The sequence below is a fragment of the Chaetura pelagica genome, unplaced genomic scaffold, assembly GCF_000747805.2.
Source record: "Chaetura pelagica isolate M959 unplaced genomic scaffold, ChaPel_1.0 scaffold21, whole genome shotgun sequence".
Lineage (NCBI taxonomy): Eukaryota > Metazoa > Chordata > Aves > Apodiformes > Apodidae > Chaetura > Chaetura pelagica.
This window is the reverse complement of record NW_009952251.1, coordinates 425,970-442,835: the sequence shown is the minus strand read 5'-3', so window position 1 is coordinate 442,835 and position 16,866 is coordinate 425,970. Positions and strand designations below refer to the sequence as shown.

The 16,866-nt window shown below is 37.2% G+C and overlaps 1 protein-coding gene across 1 annotated transcript in view; it reads right to left on the bottom strand.

The window, feature by feature from the left end:
• The window catches only part of ADAM23 (ADAM metallopeptidase domain 23), a 95,287-nt gene extending 95,139 nt beyond the window's left edge, over positions 1-148 (bottom strand). Inside the window, exon 1 of the mRNA XM_010007375.1 lies at positions 17-148. Within this exon, the coding sequence (XP_010005677.1) occupies positions 17-148 (132 nt within the window). The remainder of the gene's footprint in view (positions 1-16) is intronic.
• Positions 149-16,866: the final 16,718 nt, after the last annotated feature.

Genomic DNA, 16,866 nt, shown 5'->3' with positions numbered 1-16,866 from the left:
GGGCCGCGGCCGTTACCGCCCGCGCGCGCAGCCTCCCCGAGCGGCGCGCGGCCCTTCCCAACCGCCCCATTCCCGCCGCCCGGCTCCCCTCACCTCCATCACTTCCCCGTGACTCCTTCCGTGACAGGCTGGGGTCAAGGGACGCCATTCCCTGCTTCCTGCTCCGGGTCGGGTCGGGCCGGCCCGGCAGGGGTGGAGCGGGAACCTGCACTGCGGGACGGGAAGGAGGGAAGGCGGGAGGAGCTGTTTCCCGCCCAGCCTGGGCGGGCCGCGCCGCCGCGTAGGGCCCGTCATGGGGCAGCCCCTTCCCTTCAGCATCTGTCTCCCCTGGCCTGGGCTTTCCCACTGGCGGCCCCAGGGCCCAGGCAGCCTGAGGAGAGCGGGGCCCCAAACCCCGTCCCTTCCCCAGCCGAGGCGCTGGGAACCCGGCAGGCCGGGTGTTGTGTGTCCGCCTTTGTGCCAGCTCCAGTAGTGAGTGCTCTGGTTTGGGAGGTGGTGTCTTTTGAGAGTTTTATTTCAGCAGCTGTGGTAGTTGTCTTCTTCAAAACACACTATTTCGTATCTTCGAGGGCAGGCTGTAGGGTTGAGGATTTTACGTCATTAAAAGTAGCTTGCTTTTCGTGGTGTACCTTGTTTAGGTGGGGTTTAGGTTTTATCAGTGAAAGGTCTTAGTTTGCCTATTTGATTGCATTAATGCTACATCTGCCTTTTTTTCTCCTTCAGAAGTGGGTTTGATAACATGGCCTTAGTTCAGGTTATTTTGTTTTCAGTTGAAGTTTCTTAACGTTTATCTAATCTCCCGTGGGAAACCAGCTATTGCATATTTCTCGCATGCTGAAGCAGCAAGATTTTTTAAGCAATTTGGGCAGACACCAAGATCATCAACGCCCTTGACTGTGAGCAGGTGCAGATACAGACTTGGATTGTGCAATGGGGAAAAAAAAATAAAAAAAAAATTAAAAGGCTGCTGTAAAAAGGCACTGACTGTTGTGTGGTTATGAAACCATAGCTTAAAAATGTCCACCCATGCTGAATAAGTAACTGAACACAAATCTCACATGGAAGAACAGCAGGAGAAGGCTTTTCTTTAGGAGGGAACTGCTGTAGTTGTTGAGTTCTTTAGATATGTGCATAGATATGAATATTTTTTTATTGCCAAAAAATAATTACTTAGTGCAGAATTAAAGTTGCCTGGTGATATTTTGTTGCATAGTATAATGCAGAACTTGGCAAATGTGAAGTAATTAAAAAAAAAAAAAAGCGGGGAAGAATACAGCTTTTTAGTTGTTGAGTTATCTATAGTGTAATGTTCCTGCCTTTTAGGATTGACAGGATCCCCTACTCGTTCTACACTCATTTTAGCTACATTTAATTTGTTGGAGGTAACTGAATAAGATGATGGCTGGGTTGAGGCATCTTGGCAGATGAAAGATTTCAATACAGGTGAGGGAATAAATAATTTTGGTAACACAAGTTATTTTTTAATTTGGTGATGGACAAGTAAGAACCTGCTTTCAGCTGGAGGTAGGAGTGGAGATCTGTAAGAAGCAGCCATAAAATTTGGCAGAAAAGATTCACATGTTTTGAAGTCCAGGCACAAGCCAAAACTACTGCATGTCAGCAGAGCTGTACTGTTTAAATGTTTGTACTCTGTCTGTGGCAAACACACTTTGAAACATTACATTGGGCTAAGATAGCTTAGTGAGTTACTGTGGGTCAGCTAACCCTTTGTAAATTATTGAAACTAAGTGATCTTGGTTACATAGCTGAGGTACCGACTTTTCTTTTCCAGAACAGCTCTGGTAAAACAAGTAATCTGTAGAAAAGAGAAGGCTATCAAGTCTGCCTTGCAATGCCATGTAGCTTGTCCTTGGAATGTTCCTGAATAATTTTGCAAGGGTAGAAGGTAATATTTTATCTTTTGGATAGTATCATTCAAAGATAATAGAATTTAGGCTTGTGTTGCCAATGATTTCTTGACTTTCAACTCTTCATGTGTTTATGAACTTGAAGTTTTACCTTGATTCAAGCTCAAGTGAGGTATTCAGAGATAGCCCTTTCCCTCATCCTCCTCCCCCTAGGAACAGCAGAGTTACTCATGTATGTTCATGAGCAGTGGAGCAGAGCTGACTGACTTCTTTTCCCCTTCTAAAAATTCCTCTCTCTCCTGGTATAAGCATCAGAGTTTTTCCTCTTTTCTGATATCTGTACTCTTCTATTCAGTTTCCATAAGCTGTCCCATACACTGTTCACTGCTTTGCTTTCTTTTTTTTGGAGCAATAATCAGTTATTTTGTAGTATTTATTTTTTTGCCATTTAGTATAAATTAACTTATATTTAATAATAAGAGCTTTCAAAGTAAAATAAAATAATTCCTGACATGTAAAAGACAAGTACAATCTCTTCACAAAATAGAGCTGCTTGTTTTCTTTGGTTGGTTTTACTTGGACTGCTTGTTGGGTCTGACAGATGGCTATTAAAATTTTATTTTCTCTATTATAAACAAAAAATACATGTTCGGGTTTTTTTAATAATTGTCTTTTAGCAAACCACATTTTGATACACTTTCTTTTTTTAAATTATTATGGGCATTCTGCTCACTTTCTCATTATCTGCAGCTGAGCTTTTTTGTGTTGAGCTCAAGGTTTTATAAATTTTAAAATAAGAGCTTTACCTTACTTGACAATAAAAACATCCTCAATATATGGGATATTAGCTTAACCTTCAGACTTAAGAGATAGTCTAATTTAAAGATTGTACTTTATATTTTTCATTCTTTTGCCAGAACTACTTCCTTAAGATTAAAAAATTGCAACTTCTATTATTACAATTGCTTAATTATTTAAACAATCCAAAAGCTCAACACTAGTGTTATAATTGAAAAGTGTTTGGATAGTGACCAAGGAAGAAGTTTAAAATACTTTTTAAAAATTAAAGTTTTATAAGAAAACATTTTTAAAATGTATGGGCCAAAAATATTTTCCAAAAATATTATTTCACTTTTTTATGTAATCATGTTTTTAGTTTTTAAAAGGTTACTTTAAGTACTTCTCAGTTTGAATCTTTTTGCTTATCTTATTAGAAGCAAATAATTCCAAAGTATTTTTTGTGTCTATCATTTGGACATGCTACTGTTTTCACTGGCTTAGTTTTTCAGAGGTGTGTTTTTTTTTACAATTTTGTTTGCACTAAAATTGATCTGAAGATTGTGTCTCTGTATATGTGTACTTTGGAGAGCACAGAAATTTTTATTATAATAGTGCTAAGCAAAATTCTGAGATACTCATGCAGATCCCAGAATATATTATTGTTGTTACAGCTGCTGTTGCTCTTTGTTTGCTGGCAGGTCATCCAGAAGGAAGAGCTGATGAGACAACTTTGTATGTGTCGGGTGTATGCTACGTGTGTATGTGAGTTAAGTGTTTTCAGAAAGTTTCTGCATGGTATCCTGCTAATGTTCTTACATTTCATGTATATACCCCAACTCTGCTGCAATGGGTTTGAAAGTAACAATTGTTTTGAATTTGCCCATTAGCCTAAACTAACCTGTTTAGGACTTTCTATTCTAAAGGAAGATGCAAAAAAATGAAATCAGCGGTTGAGGGGTTTGTATGCCATGGCTCTAACACTGCATTAAATTTTTCTGTACTGGACCCAGACTGGCCATGCTGTACCTAAGACAGCATGCAGAAAATGTGGTTTTGGTGTCCAGGCAGACCCCTTCTGGGGCACAATAAAATTCACTTGAGTTAATGCAAAAGGGGAAACTTATCTCCAGATCCTTTTTCCCATTTGAAAGCTGGAAGAACATTCTGCTTTCATCATAAAATATTGAATAGTTTACTGTTATATTCACAGTAATTTCTTTTTATGTTAATAATTATTCAGCCAGTTCATCTCTCTGAAATAACTATGCCTGTTTTTGAAGGGAAGTGTCACAAAGAAAAGGACTAGGTCAGGAAGTAGTAGATTGGGGGTTGTGTGTGGGTGACTGCTTATAAATTGCAGGATATTCATTGACCTTCATGTCATACATGGAATTTCTTAGCTTCAAAGATAACAGTCCCTTGGAGTTTCTAAATTTAATTTGCCATTGTTTCGTACTTTAAAAAATACCATATATTTTTTAATTGTCCTATTGATAGATTGACCCTTGAGAATTGGCCAAGTTTTCATGTATGAAGTGTTCATTACCAAATTACTTGGAAAAATGTTACAATTTCTGACATGTATGTGCTGGGAAATGTAGTGAAAAGTTATTAAGTGATTCCCTTTCCTCATGCTGAATGGAGCTCTGCAACCCAGGAGCCTTCAACTATACAGGGAACAGAACAACAAAGAGTTTCTTGTATTAACCATAGTCAGATAATGTGACAGAAATACACTTCTTCTCAGAACAGACTTACTCTCATATGCATGGCAAAATGTTTTGATTATTATGTTTGAAACCATTGTTTTTGTTGTTATAAATATGATACAAAATTAATGTGGATTTTTAAATCATGCTAATATGAGAGTCTTGAAATATTTAAAACTAGTAGATTGCTATTAACTCCCTTCTAGCCTACTGCACATTCTATCATAGTAGGAGCTCCAAGGATCTTTGCAATATTAAATATTAATTCCCATTGCTCAACCAGAGAATAAACTATGTCTGATACAAAGAGGTGATTTTTCTCAAAGGTTCTTGGAGGGTTATCAGTTCTTTTTTTCAATAATTTTGAAGCTCCCTGAAGTTGAGAACCTGCCTTGATCCCTGATATATTCTGAATTAATTGTGTATATCCATCAGTTTCAATTGAACTTTTCTGGTTTTAAATAGATGCAGGTGAATGTAAGATGATCCTGAATGTAAAATAACTCTGCAGCTTCCTTGTCTGTAGTGTAGTTTATAGGAGTCAGAACGATCCAAAGATACATGCTGCTGTGTTGAGTCAGTGCATGTTCTGCAGTCACTTTAAGGTGAGGTCAAATTGTGTTCCCAAGACAGTTAAGTACTGCACTGGCTGTTCTAAATCATATTAATTTTTTTAATGTTCCCACAATAAATCACATAAGATACTTTCTTACATCTGAAAGCAAGCAGACTTTCTACCTCAGGAATAATTTACAGAAATATTTATCCTGCTCAGGAAAAAAAGCAGGAAGTTAAAAAAGAGAAATTCTGCTTCTTTCTTTTCTTTTCTTTTTTTTCCCCAAGGGTAAAACTTAATTTTAAGCTTGGAATGCTGATAGGCAAAACCATCAGGTTTTTTAAAGAAATCTTTTTCTCTCATCGTTTGAAAGTACAGTCTTTTCCATGGAAAATTTTGAAAAGAGAAAAAAAAACACTTGAACAAAATTATTTGATCTGTGTTTCACACGCTGCATTTCACATACTGCTACTCAAACTGCAGCAGTTATTTGGATCAGAGCTTGGTCTCTCTCTTTCTGGTCCATGGGTAAAACCAGCAGTCTCTTCCACATTGTTGGGTGGTCTGTATTTCTAATACTGAGGTAATTAGAGTTCAGTTTCTGGTTTGCACCCAAGTTACATACAATGAGTGTAATTCCCCTTTGTCCAGTTTCTCATCTTGAAATGGAGGAGTGGCTGGTCCCTTCTCTACAAGCACCTCTCTCCTTGAAGATAAAGAAGGCTACTTATCTTGAAAAGAGGAAAAGGAACTTTTGAACAAAAATAATTTAATTTGATCTGTGTTTCATACACTGCATTTCACATACTGCTACTGGAACTGCAACAGTTATTTGGATCAGAGCTATCTTGAAAAGACAAGTAGCTACTTAAATAGCATGTACAGAAAATTCTGCAATTCTAGTCTCTCACGTATATTCCATATTCAAGTTAATGCCAAGTGCTGAATTTGGGGCACACTGTCTTCCTAAAAAAAATAGTTGCAAGGTAAGAAGGGTTTATAATTAATCTTTGTGAGTTTTGATATAGCTTAAGGTCTAGAACTACGATGGACAAACAAATATTGGGGGTTTTAGCTGCTTCTTTCCTTAGACTGATTTCTTCTGTTTCTTGTCTGAGCCCAGTGTAAATTTATTAGAGATAGTGCTAGTCTTGCTTTCATTGAAGGCAATGGAAGAGTTAATAATGACTTTATAGACTGAGCCCTTAACTAGCAAAGCATTTCTCAGAGCTTCTAATAATTTGCTCTGTCCATATCACAAGCAGCAAGTTTATGGGGATTTATCAGCTCCCATCTCACTAGAGAGGCTGAGAGCAGAGGTCAGATGTAGGGCATCACTTCCCTGTTTCACATTAATTTCTATGGATTAATAACTTAAATCCCCATGAAATCAAGGTCACTTGGCACCTTTCACAAAATGTGTTTACGTTCACTAAGCAGAAAAACAATCTGACAAATGTAGCCAACTATAAAAAGCAGCTTTAAAAATACAGGCTAATACATGCTGAAACCACTGGCCACAGCTGCTCCAAACATCCATAGTTGATTGAGTTTGATTTGGATTTGATTTGCACCAGCTTTGCACTAATGTTAAAGAACCGTTCTCCATTGCAAGGAGCTACTGTGCAATATTAAGCCTTTGCATCCACATAAATCCTACAAAATGTCAATGGCTGGTTGTAATATAAAGTGTAATCAGCAGGCTCCATGATTCCACTTGTGCACAGGGGTTTCTCTTAGTTAAAATTTTGTGTCAGTTAAAATGCTGCGAAGCAACAGGCTTGCTTGATCACATATGAGCCATGATAGGCACCTGTGTATTAGCATATATTTTCAGGAAGCTGTCCTTAATTTTGTGTAAATCATCAGCTTTGCTCTGTATGTTTTGCAGAGGATTAGAAGGTTTTTTTGGTTTCTCTGTTTGCAGTTTGCTTGTGTTTAAAACTGGTTCTGTCACAGGGAGCACAGTAGCCAAGAGCAATAGTCTGGCTGCAGAATAGTGAGAAACTGAAACTTGTTATTGTCTCCTCCTTGTGGATATGCTTTTTGGTGCATTGTCATTCGTTATCACAGGCTTCCACAACTTAGCTGTTAATTGTTAATAGATGAATGCAAAATACCTCTTGGGTCACTGAGTCACATCCATTGTATGTAACACTGTAACAGACTCATATCTGAACTGTGGATTTGGGCTTTTAGTCAAAAGACCTATTACATAAAAATGCATGACTGAGTCTCCAGATCTTGTATGTTGAAGGAAATAAGATCTCAGTTCTTTAAAAGAATAGGTGTAGGCAGATATCATGGTGATTTGGATTCTGAGTAGATGGAGGCTGTTAAAATCCTGAAGAGGTGGAGCTCAGGTTCATCTCTGTGCTATGGGTTTCTTTGAACCTGGCCTGGCTAGACTTTGGGCAATTTCTGAGATACCTGACTCAATTCATATGTTGTAAGTTAGATGCATAGCAGTAAGTTCTGGCTTCTGTTTTGAGGGCTTCTCTCTGAAGACCATTCGAAGTGATTGTATTTCCTGGTAATTTATGTGAGGTGAAAAAGGGTAAATTGGTTAATCCCTATAGCAGTACTAAAGATTGTGAAATATATAATGAAACAACTGTAGTTTGCATAGCCTTATTTTTATTTCTGCAACTCGTAGTTCTGTCTGAAATTATTTTTTCAAACACTGACATTCCTTTTTATGGGAGGAGACAGCACTTTGGCTAAAATGGAAAAGTACTATTGTCAAGTTGCTATTTAGTTATTCAGTTACTATAATCTTTAGCATTCAGTGACATATCAGAAGGTTTATTGTTAAGACACCCTCTGAAAATTCCATGGATTTCAAGTGTTTCCTGAGTGCCAGGTATAATCTCGTTTTATTGTCATAAGAATGCAAAATTTGAATAGCTGTGATCTGAGAGTCATGTAGAAAATCATTCCTACCTTTTTTTTGTGGAAAATGAGGAAAAGCACAAGTATAAAAGCAAAATCTATGGCAAAAAGGGCTATTTCTTACAGTATATTTCCAGGTATCATTATTAATAATAAAAAAATAGATATTTTTATTTTCCTTCCTTATTCTGCAATTAAATATTCTCAAGTATTCATTATTTAATTGAATGTAACACCTTGCTGACTTTGTTTGCATGAATTACATAAAGTACTGCTTTATGATCCTGCACAAATTTGTATGTATAAACACATATATATATACACACACAAACACGTACAGCAACTCATTTATATGTTTGTGTGTTTTCACCTGACTGAAATATCAGATTAACAGTTTTGCCCCATGGAGAATTACCGAACATGTTGCACATTAAAATATTCAAATGTCTAATATCAGCGTAGAAAGAGGATGTGGACCTGTCTAAATGAGCCAAACCTTCCTTCATCAGGTGGTTTGGTTTAAATGTGTCGCTGGAAAATTTTGCAATAGTTGCTGACTATGCTATATAGTGAGCAGTTAAGCCACAAATAAACATTACAGCTTTACCAGAAGGATAGGCATGAATAGTCATTAGTTTCACAGGAAGAGAGGAAATTATCCTTTTCCTGATTTGCCAGGTACTTAAACTTTGTATTTTCAGAGTGGATTTCAATTGATGAGGTGTTAATTCAAACAGTCAGGACAAGGGAACAATGAATTAATTTTTTTTAAAAAAAGAACAGAACTGTAAATAACTGCATCCTAAGGTAAGTAATTTCTTTCTTGTGTTGTTCAGCTTAAATTAATGCTGATAAAAACTAAGTATCTTTTGTTTGAACTAATTTCCAAATTCATGGTTGGTACAACTTAATTGAATGAGTGCACATTGAGTTTAGTTTTGGCTGAATTTGGTGCTGAGATTATCTGCACGTACTAATAGGCAGCTTGATAAGATCCAGTGGTCCCATCAGTGGGAAATTATTATCAGAACTGTCACACATTTGTTGGTAATCCAGGTAAATGAAAACTACTTTATTTTTGTTTGTTGCTTTGCAGTTTGTGCTTTGGTTAGTACTGGTAAGGTCTTTCTGAAAGCTCTTCTGCTGTATCTTTTTTTTTTTTTTTTTTTTTTTTTTTTTCCCCCATACATCCTCTGCCTTTGTTTTTTTGTTTGTTTGGTTTGTTTTTGTAGGGTTTTAAAAAATTTCAGAAGTGCTTTTAAATCTCGTTTGCTTATCAATAGACCTAGTTTATTCACTTCTGGAGAACCCAATAGCCATTATTTGTATGAAAATGCTCTCCTTTCATCTTTTCCATCAGGTATAAAGTAGCATTTCTCTGCTGTGCAAGTCCCATATGCACTGTGTGTTCTTGAATGCATGTCCCTCTTCAGTATAGCTCTGGCATGTTACCAGACTTCATGCCAAGTGAAAACCCCAAGACTTCATTACCTTATCCTGTTGAAAAAGCACAAAGGACATGGCAAAACAAAATGCAATTTCCAAGTAGAAAAAGAAGACTTGAAAGGAAACAAGGTACTTTTTTTTCTCCATTAATTTTCTTCCAAGCATATAACTTTCACAAATTTATCTGAAAAGATCACATTCATAAAAGGGTAGCAAGGGCTCATAGGTTGTGTGAAAGCATATATTAAACCACTGTAATTTGGGATTCACCATTCCAGTTTTACTGTCTGAGCACAGAAGAAATTAAAATGAGGAAAGGTTTAGAGCCTAAGCTTACATTCTTTAGGGACTTAAGATTCCCACTCTGGTTAATCAAAACTGTAGAAGAATAAAATGCTGTAGTTAGCTCTGAACAAACAACAAGCAGAACAAAATTATTTCAGATTAAATGCAATTTGGTCTGTAAAATCCTGGACTTCTTTTTTCTCCCAGGTACATTACATATGTTGATTATACTGTGCAAATTTGATAATTGCTTATAAGAGCAAAAGTGCATTTTAGTTGTAAAGGAGCAAATGTGGGTAGAACAGTTTGGTAGAAAAAAAAATTTAAATGCAGTAATCTTGAAAGAAAAGTCTCATTTTCTATGAAAACTTGACTCCACAAAATACTTTCTGGGTCGTTAGCAGTTCTGATTTCATATTCAAAAAGTGGTAGGAAAGGTGGTGAAAATTGCTGAGTGAGGTTTAATCCTTCCTTGCTTCTGAAGGATGAAGGAGCTGAACTATTGTTGCCAGTACATGTTAGAGTAATACCAAACCTGCTTTACTGAAGAAAAAAAACCCCTAAGGACAATTCCTAACTAGCCCAAAACTGCTCGAATCCATTGCACTCCCCAGAATAGTCCCTGCACTGAGAAGATGAAGAGCATTTGCCAAATGAGTGATTTCTCTTTGCTTGCTGAGGTTTGGAGTTTGGGGTTGTTGGTTTTTTTTAACTGTAGTTCATGTATAAGGGTTATGTACTCAGTAATTTCCTCTCTTGGTTGATTGAAATAGTACTGGCAAGCCCTGGAGTTAACTGCCTTACAGTAACTGGGTTTGGCAAAGTACCTAGAGACACACAGACCTGTGTGCCACTACAAGCCAAAAAACCTCAACAGATCTGCTGCTGTATTTACCCTATCCCAATATTTACAAAGGAAGATTAACTACTATTAAAATAGCTTTTATCAGTGAAACTTCACCAATCAATTACTTAGAGAAAACAGGAAATCTTTAAAATGCAATAAGTAAGTTAGGTGCCAAATAATGAGGTCTTTGGTTCTTTTCCATAGACTTTTCCTCAGGCAACTCCCCTGTTCATCTCCTGTCACGTATTCACAGGAATAGTGCCCTCCATCCTCTCTTCATGGTCCAGGGACTCTGTCTCCCACCATAGCATACTCTCCATCCTCCTTTCATTCATAGTTTCCCCCCCCACATACAAACTGTCAGCATTGTAAGTTGTATTGACAGAACAAGAAGAGTATCATGGAGGAAAGACAAAGTAGGGCAGTTTTGTTAAGAGGAGATTTTAGTTCCTGTTAAGAAAATCTGTGATCTGTGGACCATAAGGGAAGTGCTTAAATGCTGAAATTCCAGCTTTGCTGCTTCTCATGAGGCACTTCCTTCTGTGTTTTTTTGTTTGTTGGTTGGATGGTTGTTTGGTTTTTTTCTAATATTCACTGGAATCAACAGAGTGGATATCTGGAAGATTTGGCACTGACTAGGTTCAGCTGGTGTTGAACATTTTATGTATTTTGCATGAATGATAAAGGAGTATCACAGTCATATATTGCTTCCACTAGAAAATTTGATTTTTGGTAAGGGTACACTGACAGATGCTTAGCTGATTTAAAATGGTATGATGAGTGCCGTACCATCAGTCAGGTGAACCTGTGGTATGTAGGTACTAGTGGAATAATATTCCCATTTTACTGACTGAGAAACTGAGTGAAATGGAGATCGAGGCCTGGCCACAAAAACTCAGCAGTCTCTTTACAGAACTGGGAAGCAAGCCAAGTGTCCTAAAACCCAGTTCAAATTTCAGACTAGTATTGCACTGACTGACAGTGACAGTAATTAGTGATGTATTAAGGAGCTCACTTCTCTCTTAGACACAAAAGGACATTCATCTGCCAATAATATGTACAAAATTAATGTACCTCACACTACAGTTAAAAATTATGCTTTCTGTGTGACTTTTAAAGCATCTTTCTGGTAATTCAACATTATTTTCTATAAACCAGAGTGCTTACAAAGAAATACTGTTCAACCTCTTCTCTGCATAACAAAAAGCAGCCTAAAACTGTAAGGTCTCTTTCCATTCATCAGCAACCACATCTGTTGCTTGCTTGGACACTGACCAAAATGATTCATTCACATGTCTGACATTTATTTTTGGTGAAATACTGGGATTATAGAGAAAGGCAATATTTCAAAAATTAGTCTAGAAACCCAAGGGAAGTTGGAAAGAACTTACTCAGTTGAAAACAAACAAGCGTTATATCATTCTGCAGCTCTATGAGAAGGAAGGCAGTAGCCAAGTGAAGCAGCTGGAATCACACTGAAGTCACTCTGAATTCTGCAGTCACTTCATTCTTCCTACTGCTACAGAGCTCACATCCCTGGTCTACAGTGTTTCATTCCAAACAACTGAATGAGGTAGGTCAATCTCCCTGTTATATTTTATATCTTTCTCTCCCTCCCTTCTAAATATTTTGTTTCTACAGCTACCACACCATTTGCAGGCAAATCTTTTAAGGTAATATAGCACATACTGGCTATAAGAGCTTGGAAGAAAGAATGTGACACTCATTTATTTCAAATATTATTTTGAACCACCCCTGCAGCAAGAAAATATATGAAAGTATATGTGAATTTAATTTTAATGACTTTTGAATGTGTTTATATACACTTCTAGAGGTCTTTTATCCTGTCAGAGAGTGGTAAGTGACCTTGACTTAAATGTCTATTTCTCTCTCTGCCCCTGCCTCTCCTTGTGTTTTATTTTTTTCATTTGCTGAGGGATAGTATGTTTCCTATAGCAATTCCCAGTATTATTAGAAATAAGTACATAATTTCTAATGTGAACAGATTCTAGAACAGAAACCGGACATCACTTCAACTTAAGTAGCAGATTAACAAAATAATTCTGCAGAATTAAAACGGCTTCTGTGATCTGATCTGGAAGGTGTGTGTGCTTTCCCTAACCCTCATGGAAATAGGTAGGATGTGGGTCTAGCTGTCATTAAGTGCATGGGAGTGTATTTTCTAGGAAGTGACAAGAAGATTTAAAGCCTTATATATGCTGCACAATGAGACAGGGCTAGAGTCCACCTCCTGTTGAGACTTAGTGATAATATGTCATTGTCACCTATAGCCTTTCTAAATGTGATCTTGCAAAGCTAAACAATATGCCAGAGATGTTTTTGTATATTTACAGAAGATGTATAGATTGTCTCTGTAGTAAACCACATTTGCTTTCTAGCTGCATAAAATTGTATTACTGCATAATTTTAAATGTTTCTTAACTTACAGCTAAAGAGAAGAGAGTGCATGAGGGTTCATCATAGTAAAGGAATTTTTCAGACCAGGCTTTTAGAAGCTGATTCAGGATTAACTTCCTTATGACAGCTTACTCTCACTTGCATTGTATTATTGTTTTGCCTCAGCTAAACTAGGGAATGCAAATAGTTTGATAACCCAGTTTGTTTTTGTTTAAAGACACGGCAATTTCTGCTTGAATTTAAAACAATAGAAGCCATTTATGCGAGGCAGACAAGATAGAGTTCCTATCAAGTTTACTTTAATCTTAGGAATTTTATATGTGTTATGAGTGATATTAGAGCCCATTTTTGTTGCTCTGAGAATCTCTTTGAGTGTGGCATAGTGGCATTATTTGACTCTGGCTAATTAATGTATTATTTGGATTCTCTAATTGCCTTTGTGGAAAAGGATTATAAGTCAATGAAAGTCTGTATAAGAATTCCTAGGCAGAATCTGACTACAGATTTTTACTGCATTGGTGGGGGCAGAGGAGAACTGTTAATTACGGTAATGCAATTTGTATGTGCAAATGTAAATTCTTCCTTTTCATTCTCTGCTGACAACCTACAAGCAACTTTTGAAATGCTGTTACATTTCTATATAGATAGATTTCTGATAGATTGATTCAAGAGGAAAATGCATATCTATTTCTTAATAAAGCAAATATAATTAGATAATTTTATTCTCCCTGTGGTTTTTAAAAGCCACTTGAAGTTTGCGATTTGTTCTTAAATATTTTTTATTAATAACTCTGCTATTCCAAGTACTAATCAGCCAGCTTTGGAGAGGACTGCAGTCTTTTGAATGGTCTTGTTAGTTGCTTATTTACTCATTTAGTCTTACGGAATGTGCCAACAGTTCAGCTGTATCTCTTACTGGCTGGTTATCCAGCTGATTTATACTCATTTCACTTTCTGATAATGCTTTGATTTGTGTTAATTCAGTCTGGAGCTAGCAGTTTCACAACAATTCAGGGCTCTGTTGTTGCAGGCTTTGCAAAGAGAACAGTTTCCCATGGCATTAGCAGAAGAAGAGGTTGCAGTAACTGACAGGTGGGCGGTGCCCAAGAGACATTTGGTTTTAGAAGGGAACATGCCATCATGCATAGATCAACCCTCCCACACTTCCTACTACTTTTACAGTGTGCTTGAAGATTCTTAGACAAAAGTAAAAATTGTATGTCCTCAAAAGAAGAATATACTACTTCTAGGCAAATTCAGCTGATTCTGTGTTCTTTGTATCTTCAGAGGTTGAGGGCCTGGAGACAGGAGCAAAAAACTTTGTGTAAGCCCACAGCTCCCACAGCTGTTTTTTTTCCAGAGAGAATTTTTGCTGGCTTGTGGCAGTTTTCTTATACCTGGCCCACCATTTTACTGTATTACAATTCTTTAGATGGACTGATCAGACCTGCTGCAAATATAATATTTTTTTATTAGTGGGCTCAAAGAGAAACTAACAAAGCCCATTACTACAAATCAGGTTTGCTTGCAAGGGTTATATGCAAAGGCCAGCACTCTAGAAGTCTCCAGTCCTTCCCAGGGACATCAGCTAGCAGAGAGTTTGCAGTCTTCTACTTTTTTTTCCCCAACCCAGACCCCTGTCCCTTTTTGATACCTCTCAAAGGACGCATATCAGTAATCACAAGGCACAAGTAGGAAGAACCAGCACCTTTTTCTTCTATCCACAAAAGATATTTGGCTCTTCTTTCTTTTGGCAGGGTCTGAATTTTGCCTCCAAATACAACCTTTGAATCTACTGTTTGGCTTTGGGCAAGATATTTCTGTTCCTTTACCTGTTTTTATGATGTCTGTTTATTCTGTTTAAGTATAAACAAGGCAGGAATTGTCTCATTATGTGCTTATGGTGCCTAGATCCAGTGAGGCTTTGATCTCAAAGGCCTTTGGGTACTTTCCCAACATAAAATACTTGGTTCTTGCAGCAAGTGTGAGCCTGACACAGAAGTTTCATTTTCTCCTGAAGCCTTCTAGATGAGAAAATGTGCTGAGTAGTAAATTATAGAATCATAGAATAGTTTGTTTTGGAAGGGACCTTTAAAGGCCATCTAGTCCAACCCCCTTGCAGTGAGCAGGGACATCTTCAACTAGATCAGGTTGCTCCGAGTCCTGTCCAACCTGACCTTGAATGTTTGTAGGGATGGGGCATCTATCAACTCTCTGGGAAACCTGTTCCAGTGTTTTACCACCCTCACAGTAAAGCATTTCTTCCTTTTATGTAGCCTAAATCTTCCCTCTTTTAGTTTAAAACCACTAGCCCTTGTCCTGTATCAAAAGACCCTGCTAAAAAGTGTCTCTGTCAAGTCCATCTCAATGTACCATCAACATAATATCACTTTCTACACTCCTATTTCTCTTTTCTAGTGATCCTCTTTCAAGGAGTTTAGCCCCACACTATTTTAATGTTTTGGAAATGTTAAGAACCATTGTCCATTTAAGAAAACTGAGTAGTATGTTGTCAACTGAGAGTGTTGTACCATATCTGTTGGACTCAAGTGAGAAGTAATTTGCAAATGTAATATGAGAAGCCTGTAAATCCAGTATTTCCAAACTCCTAATTTACCACCTTAATCATAGGACTCGTCTGTTCTTATCAGTGTTAGGAAGTGTTCCCAATGCCATATTAGGGAGACAGATAAATATTCAGCCCTCCTGAAATTGTATTAACAATATTAATTTTTCAGTTTTGCAGGAATACAGACAGTGTTTATTTTAGATTTGTTCTTAAAGTAAATAAAAGAGCTTTGTATGAGTAGAAGTATTAGAGTAACTCTGATACAGAAGTAGACACACTTTATCTACTGTACATAGAGGTCCTAGTATATTAACTGTGAGGACAAAATAAAGCATGTTATCAGCTGGAATGTTTTGGGTAAATATTAGTAATATTTTGGAATTAGATGTTCTGATATACCCATGCAAGAATATGTGTTAAGAATAATATAACCATAGCAATATTACAAGAAGAAACTGTTGATGCAGATTTTATAAGCAGTAGAATAAACCTGGAGGAGCAGAGATCAATTTAGAGGGCAGTACATAAGCAAGCATGCTGTTAGAAGTGACTGGGAAATTAATATATGAAATAGAAGGATATTTGATGAATGAGTTGTGTTACTAGTTTTTTTTTAAGACTGTGAGTATAACAGATTGAAAGCTATTTTTTATCTGTTATTCAATAGAGGTTTTGTATCTTGCTGGAGAGAGTTGTTTCATTTTTTCCATAATGACTTATTGTTACCCTGCAGTCACTTTAGAATGGTTGTTGTCCAACGTATGTTTAGCTGGTATTAATCAGTCTGTGGAAACAACAGTTGATAGCCTGAAAGAAATCTCTGCATTTGCTCTTTATTCTCTGCTGTCACTTTGCTTCTTCCTGTGAGGAGGGTGTTGTGGTTAAGGAATGTGTTTGCTGAGGGAGTACAGCCATTTAAAAAGCATGCTTGGAGCTACATGATCATGTAATGGTGATATGAACCCTAGTCAGAATCTTCTTCACAAATATATGTAAAAATTGCAAATAATTTTTGCATTAAAATCATAACAAACCATGATTGATTAGAAATACAAGCATTTATTATCAGTCCAGACACTGTGAAGCTAAGGCACTTAATTTTAAATTGGGTGTCTCTAGTGGTGGCTTATTGCCAAAGAAAATACTAGTGGTATTTGTGGAGGAACAGAAAACACGTGAAACTTCCTTGGAACAAGTATTTCATTAGTGTGTGTATCTTACATGCCAAGGACACAGCTAGTGCAAAATATCATGTACTTTGTCATCAGAGAGGTGTGTTTCATGGATCTGAGGCATGTCCTTGGCCTGCAGAGACTCATTAATGTGTATGCCAAGCAAATGGTGGAGATCTAGGTTCCTTTTCAGCATAGAGAATCTGCATGGCTGCCCAGGTAGGTGCTGGCTCCTTCCAACACACTAGGCGTGTTGGCACAGGGCAGAGCCCCTCTTGGAAGGGGAAGGTCTCCTAGAGGTGAAGCTGTGGTTTCTCTGCATCA